A 15279-nucleotide genomic window follows, 5' to 3' on the forward strand; every position below is an offset into this window, starting at 1 on the left:
ATTCTTCTTCTTCTTCTGCGTTCGTGGGCTGAAACTCCCACGTACACTCGTGTTTTTGCACGAGTGGAATTTTACGTGTATGACCGTTTTTACCCCGCCATTAAGGCAGCCATACGCCGCTTTCGGAGGAAGCATGCTGGATATTTTCGTGTTTCTATAACCCACCGAACTCTGACATGGATTACAGGATCTTTTCCGTGCGCACTTGGTCTTGTGCTTGCGTGTACACACGAAATAACAAGGCTAGCAATATAATTATCGCAAAGGATCAGTAATGTAGTACAGTTTTTAGACTTTTCATCTAATGCTGTGTGATCGCACAAGCTGTTAAGAATTGCCAGCATCAGTTTGCCTAAACGACAAGCCTGAACATGTACATTTGTTTTATATAAAGAATTAAAACTGGTGTGGCCAATATCTTTCGGGTTAGAAATACAAAAATAAATAAATGAAGAAATAAACTTTTGTTCCAAAAGCCCTCCCCCTCAATAAAACTAAACCCCTTTTTGCCTGACACGGAGACGGAGTGACGCGAGAGTGAAACCCAAGATGGCGTTTGTTCCCAAGTGACCCGTATGTCGGAATGCGGTGGTAAGTGTGTAGGGGTTGTCTAATGACGGTTGCCAGAAAGCAGTCTCCGCATGATTCGTAAGTGAGGCGACGCAAAATACATGCACACCATTGTTCCCTTGAGTCTCCGCAATTCCGCGCCAGAAACAACAACCGCGAATTAATGACTTTTTTCTTTTTCGGTTGGTATATTATGGTGTATGTAGGTTTTGTGCGAGAGGGGTTTGTCTAGACAGACCGGATGACAGACTGATTGACAGACAGGCAGACGCACGCACGCACGCACGCACGCACGTACGCACGCACGCACGAACGCACACACACAAACACACCCACACACACAAACACACCCACACACACCCACACACACATACACACACACACACACACACACACACACACACACACACACACACACACACACACACACACACACACACACACACACACATACACACGACTACAAAAGCGCAGAATCCAGGAACCCCTATTCAACGTCGCGAACCATGCTGGCACATGGAACCACTGTTCTTTTTTTTTCGCTGTCTAGAACTCGCGTAGTATTGTGTTTGTGTGTCGCTGGTTATTAGCCTTCGCCAAGGGGAATGGGTGCTATGGGCTTTTTTTTACATTGAGTCAAGTTTTGACCAAATGTTTTAACATAGAGGGGGAATCGAGACGAGGGTCGTGGTGTATGTGTGTGTGTGTGTGTGTGTGTGTGTGTGTGTGTGTGTGTGTGTGTGTGTGGGTGTGTCTCTGTGTGTGTGTAGAGCGATTCAGAGTAAACTACTGAACCGATCTTAATGAAATTTTACATGAGAGTTCATGGGTATGATATCCCCAGACTCTTTTTTCATTTTTTTGATAAATATCTTTGATGACGTCATATCCGGCTTTTTGTAAAAGTTGAGACGGCACTGTCACACCCTCATTTTTCAATCAAATTGATTGAAATTTTGGCCAAGCAATCTTCGACAAAGGCCGGACTTTGGTATTGCATTTCAGCTTGGAGGCTTAAAAGTTAATTGATGACTTTGGTCATTAAAAATCTGAAAATTGTAATTTAAATTATATTTTTTATAAAACGATTCAAAAACAATTTCATCTTATTCGTTATCATTTTCTGATTCCAAAAACATATAAATATGTTATATTCGGATTACAAATAAGCTCTGAAAATTAAAAATATAAAAATTATGATTAAAATTGATGTTTCGAAATCGATTTAAAAACAATTTCATCTTATTTCTTGTCGGTTCCTGATTCCAAAAACATATAGGTATAATATGTTTGGATTAGAAACAAGCTCAGAAAGTTAAAAAGAATAGAGATAAAGAAAAGCGTGCTATCCTTCTCAGCGGAACTACTACCCCGCTCTTCTGGATTGTCAATTTCACTGCCTTTGCCATGAGCGGTGGACTGACGATGCTACGAGTGTACGGTCTTGCTGAAAAAATGCAGTGCGTTCAGTTTCATTCTGTGAGTTCGACAGCTTGACTAAATGTTGTATTTTCGCCTTACGCGACTTGTCTTTCTCTTGCTGTAAGGCTCCACATCTTGATAGCTCGGTCCAAAACGAACAGCAAAAAAGAAGGGCAAAATATGTTTATATGATATAGGGGGGAAACAAAACAGAACGTTACAAACGTAGTCAATCTGTGGAATAATGGAGGGACATGTTCGTGCAGATTCAGTGGGTCTAAGCTAATTTGTCAACAGGCCTAGAAGCCACGGATTTTCTGGAACATTTGGCACTGACAGTCAGTGATCTGGGCAATTGCATTGTTTTGCGGCGAAGGGGTTGCATGGGGGGCGTTACGTGTTGCAAACTTTTGTGCAAACATGAGGATACATTTCTATAAAAAGTTTTGTTTCCCATTGGGATTTGAACAAGAGGGAGGGAGATGGTGGGGAGGGGGCGGTGTTTCAAATACATCACACAAGACATAGTTAATGTGAACTAGTAAAACAGCACGCAAGCAAGCAAGCAAGCAACCAACTGAAGAACCGGAACTGCATGACTGACAACTGTAATAATGAACAAAATATATTATTGCTAAATTGTTCAACTGTTAACGAAAAGATGAAAAAAATTCTACTGCGATTTATCCTACATACGTGAGAGAGACACCCGTGAGATAATAATCGTTCAAATCACACGTGTGTATATCATGTAAATGAGGTCATGGCAGGGACCTGTTTTTCCACTGCTTATGATGCCAAAGTCACCGAGACAAACGTCATTATAGAAACAAAAATTGCGCTCCCTAAGTACCCTCGATGAATCTTTAGAACTAACATGTCACGCCACACTTTCAGAGTGACGTTTCTTTGCTTTGACGTAATAGATTGCACGAGGCTTTAGAAGAGATCGAGGTTCCAAAAACAAGCGTCTTCAATTTAGCTGCCTCGACTGCAAGACATTTTCAGTAAAATACACGTAAGTACAGTATGTAGGATAAACAGAATACTACATGGCTTGCTGTGTCGTACCAGATTTACACTCGTTGCTTTTTCAAATAGTGAACAGCTCGCTTTCGCTCGCAGTTCAATATTTAAAAAAACAACTCGTGTAAATCGGGTACGACACAGCAAGCCATGTAGTATTCTCTATGTAGATGATGATGATGACGACGACGCCGACGCCGACGACGACGACGACGACGGCGACGACGATGCTGATGCCGCTGATGATGATGATGCTGATGTTTGTGTTGTTGTCCTTGTTGTTAGTTTTATTGTTGTTGATATTCTTGCAGCTTTTGTCGTCGTTGTAGTTTTTATTATTCTCGTTTTTGTAAGAATTTATTTTTCTCTCATATCTTACATATTCTTCTGTTGGCAGAGCACCAGACCTATGGCGAGGTGAACCAGCTGGGCGGGGTGTTTGTCAACGGACGACCCTTGCCCAACGCCATCCGACTCCGCATCGTGGAGCTGGCTCAGCTGGGTGTACGTCCCTGCGACATCTCCAGGCAGCTCAGAGTGTCCCACGGTTGTGTTAGCAAGATACTAGCACGCTATAATGAAACGGGGTCTATTCTCCCCGGTGCCATCGGAGGTTCGAAGCCCAGAGTGACCACGCCTAACGTGGTGAAGCACATCAAGACCTACAAGGAGAGGGACCCGGGCATCTTCGCCTGGGAGATCCGGGACAAGCTTCTGTCGGACGGGATCTGTGACAAGTACAATGTGCCCTCTGTGAGCTCCATCAGCAGGATTCTGAGGAACAAGATCGGGTGTGGTGGAGGAGGGGGAGGAGGTGGTGGTGGTGGTGGAGGGGGTGCTATGAACGGAGGAGGAGGGAGCGGAGGGTCGAGTCCTTCTCAGACGCAGCAGCTGGACCCCAAAGCTCATCCCATGGGCGTGGTGACCTCAGCTCCGGGGCCTGGTGCTGCCCTCTACAACCAGTTCTACCCATACTCCTGCGCCACCGCCCCTCCGGGCATGCCCGCCCCCATGTCCCCCTCCCAGATGATGCCCCACCCCCACGCGCCCCACTCCGCCGCCCACCACCACCCCCACCACCAGCACCAAGGCCCAGTCCCAGGGCTGCAAGGCATGATGCAAGGCAAAGGGCCAGGAGGTCCCTCCCCTTGCATGATGAGGGCGTGGCCTTCTTCGCACTCCGTCCACGACCTCCTGGCCTTCCGCCACCCTCAAGCCATGGGTCAGCCCATGCACATGCCCCCTCCAGAGGCCATGAGCGCCCCGGGGGGTATAGGGCACCACCACCACCCCCACGCCAACCCCGCGCACTACCCCAACATGTCCAACTACTACATGAAGCCTTCCATGTCGCCCATGTACTTGCAGAGCTGAGAGTGAATAACCTTCCTGTTCTTTATGTGGATGGACATCGTTGTGCTGGGAGCTGAACTTGCTTGAAGAAAGCGTTGCTCTTGACAGACAACGTTGACCTCAAAGTACATTGCGTTCAGGGCTGACCAGATTAGATTCAGACTCAGTGGTGCGATGTCTTTGCTGTGAGACAGGGCTAACGAAACTGCATCCGTTCTGATCTGAAGACTTTGCATTCAGGCTAAGGGCGGGCGACGGTGCATTCTGATTGGATTGAAGGCAATCGGCCAGTGCTGAAACTACAACATTTATCATATCGCCAAGTGTTCAGAAAGCTGTTGGAAGGAACATGCTGGTAATGACACATAAGAGCCTCTCCGTGTCGCCTATGCACTTGCGCAGCTGAGATGATGCCCTGTTGCTGTAGATGGACACTGTTCTTGATGATGGTGGAAAGCCCGGAGTCTGCTTGAAGAAAGCTTTGCTCTTGCGAGACAATATGGACCTCAGAATATACTGCATTTGCATTAAAAACTCCGAGGATAGTGCACGTCTAGGCAGTGGATTCAGAATGGGTTGAAGACATTGCAAACGTCTCCCACAAGCTGCACTCAGACTATATCATTGCATAGCTGGTAAATCTGTTGAAGTTCTGAACTTCCGCAGCCCTGAACTTATCGATCAGAGACGTCCACTGTTGAAAAGCCTTGAACGAAGCGGAGCACTGACTCAACGTTTCCGTTGGATTTACAAAATATGCAGTTCTTCGGTGCTGAACGTATGAATCAGGTACTAATTCTTGAAAATACAATATAAAATGCGGTATATGCACACGGTGCTAATAATAATTAACTGCGCCAACAATTAAAGCAGTGCCTTTGTACAAGTATGCGCAAAGGCGCTTTTCTTGTATGCTGATCACCATTGTTGATATATTTACCATGAGACGAATCACAGTTTTGCCTTAATTAAACGTAGCGCAATTTTCACTGCCAAAACGCTGTTAAAATGTCAATTTTGAGACGGGTCGCACTGGCAAAAAGCTAATTACAGTTAGCCATTGACATGTCCATGATGGCCGTGTACTGTTGAGGTTGGCAGACATAAGATGACCTCGTAACATTGAAAATATGAACAGTGTGTATGACAATATTCGTGTTGGCTTTGAACGAGCACAAAGAAACACATTGTAGCTTGTCGTTGATTTGAAATAATTTGTATCGTGCATTGTACGTTCCGATCAATTATTAAATAAAACACTGTTTAAACCAAACTCGTTTACGTAATACCTAAAATCCGTTGAACTCCATGTACGGTTGTAAACATCTTCCTAAAATGGTCTCCTTTAGCATTGTTTATACAAACTGCTGGATAGGTCTCAGGAAACGTGGTACCGATTTTGTCCATACGAGCGATTGTTGACTGGAAGCTAAATAGGAAGCCGTTTGAAATTTTAGGCATGACATTTGGAAATATTGCTGATGTCTTCGTTTTCCTGCGGTCTTAAAATCAAAGACACACGCAACTTCTCGAAGGATAAAATATATCTCTATCTGTTTGGAGATGGATTGTAACTTTGGAAGACCTCAGCACAATGCTTCATGGGCAATGCTGAAGTTTTCGTATAAATACTCAAGAAGAATAGGCACTACTTTTTCTTGACAGTTGGACACGCGGTCGCAGGTGTAGCAGCGTGTATGTTTGAATCATGTGTGCATCCCGAAGCAATTTTGTTTGCATGTACTGAAAAGTTTGTACATGACTGGAAATCTGATTAGTTTTGTTTATGTTGTTTTTATTTCTGTACCTTTAAAAAAAAGTTTTCCTTTTATATAAGTTTTACATCTTTAAAAGTTTTAATCTGAATAAAGTCCTGACCAAAGGAAGTGATGTAGAATTGACATGAACAAAAATCATACCAACGCAACATGAACAAAAACAGTTGTGTTCGGAGCGTTATGAAGGAAATTCAGTCAAAGAAATTGTCTGCACTTCAAGCGAAATACGTCAACAACTTCAGCGGCACATTAGGCAGTGTTTTTTATTTGGCTGAAAGGGATTTCTAGCTGTATAATTTTTAAATGTAAAACAATGACACCCAAAACAACAGAAGGTTGGGTCTTCTTTAAGGAGTAAAATGAGTGTAAGTAAGATGGAGAAGATTGATTTTGACGGAAGACCAGTGAAAGCGTCCGCGAAGTCAGCGCTAATGTTGTTTTGAAGCTCACGATCAACTTCTTGCATCGAGCCAAACATGTATTTCCAAAATTAATGAACGTGATGTGTAATAGTGCAGCAGCATTATTATTTTCTTTGAATGTTTTTGTTTGTTTTGCTATTGACTTAGAAAGTGTCGAGCCCAGCCCGGGATATATGCATGCTTGCTCTCATGGTCTCTAACTTGAAGGTCGTAAAAGTGTGATGACCAAGACTAGTGAGCAAAAAATATAACGAAAATCCTAGTTCGGTACAAAACTTCGTATACCACCTTTGAATAAAAGACAGTTGATTTTTTTTAACTGAGGTAGTTGATTGCGAATCTCAGAGAAGTTTGTACATTGCACAAAGGACATATGCACTTGTAAGGTACTTTAAAAAAAATTAAACAAAACTCTTTTGCTTAAATATTATTTGCGTGCTGATTTTTCTAAAGTTGACAATGTTTTTTTGCTTGAGAGTTAGCCATTTCTTTTGTAATACAACGAGACAAAAATAAAACAAAAAGATGTGTTTATTCTCCGGCATGGGCGCGAGTGTTTAATTCTCTGTTTATTGCTTCCACTAAAATACACAATACAATGAATGTGATGATTGAAAAAGGAAAACACTGCTGAATATTTTCGTGTTGTTCACCTGTGAAAAATCGTTATTGACGTGCCTTAACATTTCCTATTGAAACCGTGCCTTCAGCAACATGCATTTACAACGTTTACATACTTTGGTTGCTCTCCCTTCATAATGCATAATAATTATTGGAAACAGGAGATTTATTTTGATCTGGTGTGTGTGTTGTGTGTGTGTGTGTGTGTGTGTGTGTGTGTGTGTGTGTGTGTGTGTGTGTGCGGGAGTGCGTGCGTGAGTGCGGGAGTGCGTGCGTGAGTGCATGCTTGTGTTCGTGCGTTTGCAAAAATATAAGCGACAGTGATTTAGCCATATCATTAGATTATGTTCCGTGCCTTCAAAATCAATTTTGGGATTACAAAAAAAAATCAAGTTGCGTTTACCTTGCAATATGCAGAAAGTTTTATGCAAAATTAAACACTTTTAGAAAGAACTTACTTTCTACCTGCACTTATTTACTTTCTACCCGTTACGTCGTGCAATCAAGTTTCATTCATGCCAATCTTAAAAAGATCCAGGAGATCGATTTCACGCTTGTTGTTTAAAATAAAGGCACACCTTTCTGTTATATGATTTGAAAATAAAATAAAATCAGCCAGCCTTTCGGGTTATAAATGGTAAATATGAATACATATACGCAAGCGAAAAGTGTGCACGTGCGTCTTCTTCTTCTTCTTTTTCTTCTTCTTCTTCTTCTTCTTCGTTCATGGGCTTAGACTCCCACGTTCACTCATGTTATAGAACGAGTGGATTTTTACGTGTATGACCGTTTTTACCCCGCCATTCAGGCAGCCATACGCCGCTTTTGGGGGAGAAAAGTGTGCATAATCTAAAGCGTTTGTTGCGGTGTATGTGTGCAGCTTTTTCTTCCACGTTCAAACGAGTTTATTTAATTTTTTTTACAGGCCTTCCATGGGTTTTTTTGTAAACCCATGGAGATCAAGAACAATGTGTGCACTTGTACAATAAAAAAAAAGGTGATGATCTATTGTTCTGTTAATTTTTATCTGCAATTAATCATTAGTTTGTGCGCATACCGCTCGCAAAGATTTGCAGGTTTTAAGTTTCTCTGAGTGAAGAGTGTCAGTCTTCTATAATAAAGGTGCCATTCAGTACAAACGTTTTTAAACTATAGTACATGTTGTTGCTTGAAGGTATTAAGATTGCTCCGTCGCGATATAACCTTCGTGGTTGAAAACGACGTTAAACACCAAATAAAGAAAGATTAAGATTGCTGTCCGTTTGTATGCGAATGATATGACAAGTTTTTACAATGAACAATAATGATCTTATTTCAAGCGTATTTTATGATTGATGCAATAACATATTGTTTGAAAAGATGACACAGACCAAAATTATATATCGTGCGCCTTACAAAAACAAACAACCGTGCTTTATTTTGTGCAAATGTTTGACTAAAATACATGTATATTGTATAATTTGTTATGCCTTATGCTGATGGTTCTTGAATGCATGGTAACACAGGAAAAATTATCTGTGCGTTCATGAGATTTTAATCCAGTCTCCGTTTTTTTCTTGGACAGTTCTTGTCTTAGTTCAGAATATTGGTATAACTTGAAATGCATTTAAGTGCAAGTTTTTCTTGTTTGGATAATTTGTGTTTAAATGTGACCTTCATTCGAAGTTGGAATCACGTGAATGTGTTAATGTTTGATTCAAAACAACTGCCTGCGTTTGATTTTCATTGCCTTTTTATCTGATTTGACTGTTTGCGATTTTTAACGTTATATTATAACTAGTGTTCGATGTATTTCGGTATTTTGAGGTGTAAAACATTATTGATATGGATGAAAAGGTTTGAAGCCCCGCAGAATAAGGGTTCAGTATTTGTGTGTGTGTGTGTGAATGTCGATTGATCTTTATTCAGCCTGTTCTGTTTTCTGGATATGTTTGTGAGTAAAACAGATTAAAGTGGGAGTAATCCCCGAAGAAACACTGCGTGTGTCAAGGGTTGTTTGCAATTGTATTGATGTGAGTGTGTGTGTGTATGTGTGTGTGTGTGTGTGTGTGTGTGTGTGTGTGTGTGTGTGCTTGCGTGTGTGTATGTGTGTTAGTGTGTGTGTGTGTGTGCTTGACTGCTTGCGTGCGTGCGTGCGTGTGTGTGTGTGTGTATGCGTGCGTGTATGCGTGCGTGCGTGTGCGTGTGTTTGTGTGTGTGTGTCAGTGTGTCTGTGTGTCTGTGTGTGCGTATGTATGCATGTGTGTGTGTGTGTGTGTGTGTGTGTGTGTGTGTGTGTGTGTGTGTGTGTGATTTTGATTGTCTGTCGTGAAGTATAATTTATATACTTGCACTATTTGAATAGAATTTTTTTTTAAACAACACAATGCGTAACATTTTAAACGGTTGAGTTTAAAGTAAGTGCCCCCAGCAAAATAAAATTAGTTCATGAAGATGAACGGATTTTTCTCTTTGAAACAGTTCAAATAAAATGTCCATGAGTACAGAAATAGAAACGGAAACCGCATGCAGTAATGAAAATGATAATCGGATACAGAAGAAAACTGAGATCTTAATTCTATGTGTACGGAAAATAAAAATAGAATGTCATCCAAAGTTGTAATTTTTTGATGTTTTGGAAATCGGAACAGCACATCTGTTTACGAAATTTACTTTGTTGGAGGGTCTATCGTTAAAACATACCCTGTGAGCCATTCTCAAATTCTCAAATAATGCTTCTCGTCAATGTACGAAGCTTCAACGTCAACTGCATTGTAAGGCCTGGCGCTCACCTATGTAACTTCAGCAGGACAGATGACGCACTGCAGATTACCCCAGCCGGCTACACGTTGTGTAAAAGGAAAACAGGCCGAGTACTCGTCATAATCCCTATCGCAGCATCAATAATATGCAGTGAAATTGGTCTCCAATTAATTAGGCTGTCCCTAAATCTTTTCCTTTGTGGAGTAAGGAAATAACTGCTCTTTTTTGTGTAGTCGACATCTCACCGACTTGAAAGGATGTTTGTAGAGAATTGAAAACCATCGTCTTTAGGCTCGGCCAAAAAAACTTCACGAAACTAGCTGTAAGCCCGTCCCAACATGACATGCAGACATCCTTTTTGTTATGTTACAACAAACAGATTTTGGAAATTGGCAATTGAGTCCAAGACATTATTATGAGGTTTTTGGAATCCAGATGTGTTGCTTTAAATCAACTGCCAAACCAAAACAGTTTATTGGTCTGACCAGAGTTAAATCAAAATTTTGGCAACAAGTTTTAAAATTATGGATTGAGAACAGATATTTATTTCCTGTTCAAAAAGAAAGTATTTTTTTTATCAATGTTTGTGGAATAATGCAGATATTATTGTTAGAAAGAATGTGTTGTGTTTTGATAAATAGATTGAAGCCGGTGTGAATTGTGTACGTGATGTATGGACAGACGAAAATATTGTGTCATTTGAACATATTTGTGCCATTGTCGGATATAGCGCCACAAGGCTGTTTGAGTACAACGCTTTGCACACGGCCCTCTGCGCGCGAGCACTGCGAGACAACACAGTTAAAGAAGACGCGGGTGACGAGCCTCCTGCGACCTGTTTTCAGGGCATCTATATATATATATACGACTTGTGTCTCTGTGTGTGTGTGTGTGTGTGTCCGCGATGCACGCCCAAGGTTCTCGATGGATCTGTTTCAAATTTGGTGGCCATATTCAGCTACACCCCGGACACAACCTGCTCGATGAGATATTTCAACACGTGCTCTCAGCGCGCAGCGCTGAACCGATTTTGGTTTTTCTCTGGATCCATTCCCAGTAACTCTTCCTTATCTTCTCCAGTGTTTTCAGCGTTTATCTCCCTTCCTTCGTGTGGCGTCAATCCATATTCCCGTTTCTATTTTTAGAAGGTCACTGTCGACAACGCTCAATCCATATTCCCGTTATACTATTTTTACTCTTCTCCAGTGTTTTGCGCGTTTATCTCCCTTCCTTCGTGCGGTGCGCCGGCAAAGCCGGCGTACACCCGCCAAAGCCGGGCCCCCGGCGCAGCCGGGTATTCGGCTCGACTTCTTCCCGGCGAAGCCGTACCCGGCGAAGCGGGTATTCATCTAGTGCTAAATAACCCTTCCCCGAAGAAATTTCGTGCGATATTAACGCAATCCAAAGCCAGTGAACCCTGCTCTGTAAAATGTTGGTCCCACAAATATAACATTTGCATTGACGAAAAGTATTGGGTCCTGGAAAGTGCATGTACAAGCGAAGAAAGATTAAAGTTACTCCAATGGAAAATTTTACATATTTATCCCACAAATATTTTATTGCATAAAATGAAGTTAAAAGAAAATAGTTTATGTAGTCTTTGTAATGAAATGGATTATATTGAACACTTCTTTTGGAAATGTAGCAAAATGAAATTGTTTTGGGAAAATGTTAGAAGATGTATATTTGTTAATACGGGAGAAAATATTATATTAACAGAAAAAGATGTATTGTTTGGTTATTCTCCAGAAGTGCAAACCTCCATAAACTAAATTATTAATCATATTTTGCTCATTTCAAAAATGTGTATCAGTAAGTATAGATATGGTAGGCCTATTGATCTAAATGTGATGTTAGGATATGAATTAGCGTTGAGATATTTCAGTATTGTGTAAATGTTGAAGGATGAATGATGATACGTTGTAGACGGATGCTTGAATTTTTTTTTATTAAAAGCCCCACAATGATATGCTTGGCAAAAAAAAAAAAAAAAAAAAAAAAAAAAGGTTAGCGAGATGGTTCAACAATGAGCACAAAAAAATAGTTGTGGCACAACTTATTTGCGTCAGGAGAAAAACAACCCGCAAAATTAGGCTTTGGGAACAATGTTATCTTGGGGGAGGGGGAGGGTGGGGCGGTCTTGGCGCTGCTGCTTCAAGCAAAATTAATGTTATGCACTCTTTGTCAAGTGGAAAAGGAGGGGGGGGGGGGGTAGCAGTTGGAGGAGAAGGAGGAGGTAAGGAAAGAGGAAAGAAGCAGCAACAACAAACCAAAGTATTCGGGTTGTACCATTTTTTCGACACAAATTTATATAATATGAACATGTCATGGGTATAAAATACGCCGTTTGGTAATTTATTTGCTTTTCCTTTTTTTTTTTTTTTAATCAGAAACACAAAATAGATATCTAAAAAGTAGCAACACTTTGAAGGCAAGAAGAAGAAGAAGAACGGGCAAAGATGTACCAAACAAACAAACTCTGCCTTTCCCTGTTGTACTAAATAGTCAAGTGTGTCATTACACACACCATTTTACCATTATGACACTTTTGGGCTGCCGTAAACCAAGCCTCCCAAACGTTTCAAGAAGCGCACTGTATCGACCAATGAGCAGTTTGTTTAGCTCAACGAACCGAGGCAGTTTCGATACAGTCGGGGGAGTGTTTATTTTCCTGACTAGATAGCACCGCAGTGCTTAGCGTTGAGTTGTGATGACGGAACCTCAACTACAAGGAAACCTCCCCACTCTCATTATCCCCCTTTGCCAGGAGAGCTCTTCTGCTTGTGCCGTCAGCCTCAGTCCCCATGTAAAGAGGAGCTCGCTCACAGAAATAAATAAACTTCAGTTCCAGATGATAAAGTGAGGCAATTTAGGAACGTCTATCCCTTTGGAGAATTATTTTCTTGTCAGGAGGGATTTCTGGTTTTACAAAGGTTGGGTACTGGGCGCCCTTTGTTTTGGCGCGTCATCTAACACGATGTGTGACGCTGTTTACAAACATCGTCATCTAACGTTGCGAACGGTTCGGTGCAGCATAAACCACTGTTGAACTGAACCAAAGTATGATGAACAGGAGGGAAACGGGTAGAGTGATGTTTCTGAACTTGCTACGTGTCACGTATAGCAGCGTCTGTTTCCGCATCGCCGGCTGATGTTAATGTGAAAGGGAAGATCTTTTTGATATCAGTGGGGAAACAGAATCATGTTTCGTTTTGTGACTTTTAAACCAAATAGACGCTTGGAAACTTTTTCTGAGTCAAAGTTAGATTTTATTTTACCTGTAAAAAAATATTTATGAGCTTGCATCGACTCACTCACGCACTCCTCGGACTTGCCAGTAAAAAAGCAATTATTTTATGTTACAATCACGCAAAAGCAACCGAACCAAATTCTTGACAATATTTCCGATGTCTCTCCACTTGCGTCTCCCCCTCCCCCCACAAACATCTGTACCCCCCTTCCCCATTTCTGCTACTCCATCCCCCTTCCCCCTCTCTCTCTCTCTCTCTCTCTCTCTCTCTCTCTCTCTCTCTCTCTCTCTCTCTCTCTCTCTCTCTCTCTCACGACAATTGTTGCAATCTCGAGGTCGATGAGCCAAAGGAATCAAAACTCAAACGTATCGCTTTACGCCGATTAAAACGCACGTGTCGCTGTCCCCATACCTGCCTTTTCAATTAAATCTCAACAAAAACAACAAACACAAAACGCGATCCGAGGTGAACCAAGCCAATTTAAACACGATCCTGGTCGCGATTCCAGTACCATCACACCACATTGGTGCAGTGCGTGTCTTCCCTCCACTACAACACTTCGTCCCGACCGAAGCTAATTAATTTACCACACAGTTCACTATCATAACTCGTCTGGGGGACAAACCGGTGCAGGGGGAGCTTCCGGTAATGCCACCGCCTCCTGCTGTAGATGCATCCGACCCGGAACGGCTTGAACGCTGGTGACCCCTGCGCCGCAGAAGTCGCAGTCTGACGTGAGAGCGAGGATAGATCGAGAAGGTAATGTGACGAACGGGTCACGGACAGAAGAGCGTTAGAGAAGACCCTTTAGATCAGTGTGTGTGGCGGAAGGTAAGCAGCATGGAAGGAACGTGACGATAAGATTGTCAGGAAGAGAGTTTACAGAACAAAGATAAGATGTCACACGAAAGGTGTGCAGTAAAGGAGGTCGGGTGTTAGGAACATTTGACAATTTTAGAGAATTGGAGAACATCCTTTACGCCAGTGTGTGTCACTAGAAGCCTACATTATGGGACGAACAAGATGTTTAGGCCAGAGAGTTTACAGAACAAAGATAAGATGTCACACTCGAAAGGTGTGCTGTAAGGGAGGTCTGGTGTTAGGAACATTTTACAAGTTTGAGAACATCCTTTACCCCAGTGTGTGTCGCTAGAAGCCTACATTATGGGACGAACAAGGTGTTTAGGCCAGATAATTTACAAGAAACAACGATAAGATGTCACACTCGAAAGGTGTGCTGTAAAGGAGGTCTTGTGTTAGGAACATTTTACAAGTTTGTGAGAACATCCTTTATCCCAGTGTGCCAGTGTCGCTAGAAGCCTACATTATGGGACGAACAAGGTGTTTAGGCCAGAGAGTTTACAAGAAACAACGATACGATGTCATATGAAAGTCCGTGTGCAGTATAGTTATGCATGGAGGTCGGGTGATGGGAACATTGAATAAAAGAGAGTGGGAGAACATCTTTTTGGCCAGTGTGTGTCACAAAATGTCTGCAGCATTGGAGGAACATGTTGACAACAAGAACGACGATAAGATATAAATTTAGTACAAATATAGTACACTTGTTTGCACATTGTCAGAGGGCCTAACAATTTGCAGAGGGGAGGTGTTTGTAACAGAAGGTCAGGAGCATGTTAGGCATTAATAATGGTAAGGTGTTATAAGAAGAGTTTTGCAAGAACCATGATCATAAGACGGTGTGCAAATACATTTTTGGGGGTATTTACAAGAGCCTGATGATATTTTTCTGATTATAGCACTTACCAATCTTTTTCCCAATAATGTCTCGATTTTTTGGTGGTAAGCATAAACAATTCCGTTTCGGCGGGGGGGGGGGGGGGGGGGGGTGAGTGGCAAGAACATAGACCCCACATTGAAACATTCCATCACGTCACATCAGTGTCACGCTCTGCCGTCGCCGTGTCATCTCATGCTCTGACCTAGATTCACTGACCCCCAGCCTCCCTCTGGCCCCAGCCACAACGAGGCTAATGAATTTCGTGTCCAGCAGATTGGTGGACAAAGGCGTTGGTCACGCACTGAACTGATTAGCACGGTGTACAAGCGAATTTCCGGCTGCTTGACCCGTAT

At 42.1% G+C, this 15279-nt stretch overlaps 1 protein-coding gene across 1 annotated transcript; it reads left to right on the forward strand.

The window, feature by feature from the left end:
- Positions 1-575: 575 nt before the first annotated feature.
- On the forward strand, positions 576-9168 carry LOC138953261 (paired box protein Pax-1-like). The gene is made up of 3 exons (XM_070325060.1): positions 576-591; positions 3416-3835; positions 3869-9168. The coding sequence occupies exons 1-3, from the start codon at positions 576-578 to the stop codon at positions 4390-4392; spliced, it is 960 nt and encodes a 319-aa protein (XP_070181161.1). The 3' UTR covers positions 4393-9168.
- The last annotated feature ends 6111 nt before the right edge of the window (positions 9169-15279 follow it).

This window comes from Littorina saxatilis, linkage group LG17, assembly GCF_037325665.1.
Source record: "Littorina saxatilis isolate snail1 linkage group LG17, US_GU_Lsax_2.0, whole genome shotgun sequence".
Taxonomy (NCBI): domain Eukaryota; kingdom Metazoa; phylum Mollusca; class Gastropoda; order Littorinimorpha; family Littorinidae; genus Littorina; species Littorina saxatilis.

Bases quoted from the DNA above. Each gene is read 5' to 3' on its own strand.
- LOC138953261 (XM_070325060.1), top strand. The intron at 3,836-3,868 runs GTGGTGGTGGTG...CTATGAACGGAG, and splicing joins TGGAGGAGGGGGAGGAGGTG to GAGGAGGGAGCGGAGGGTCG.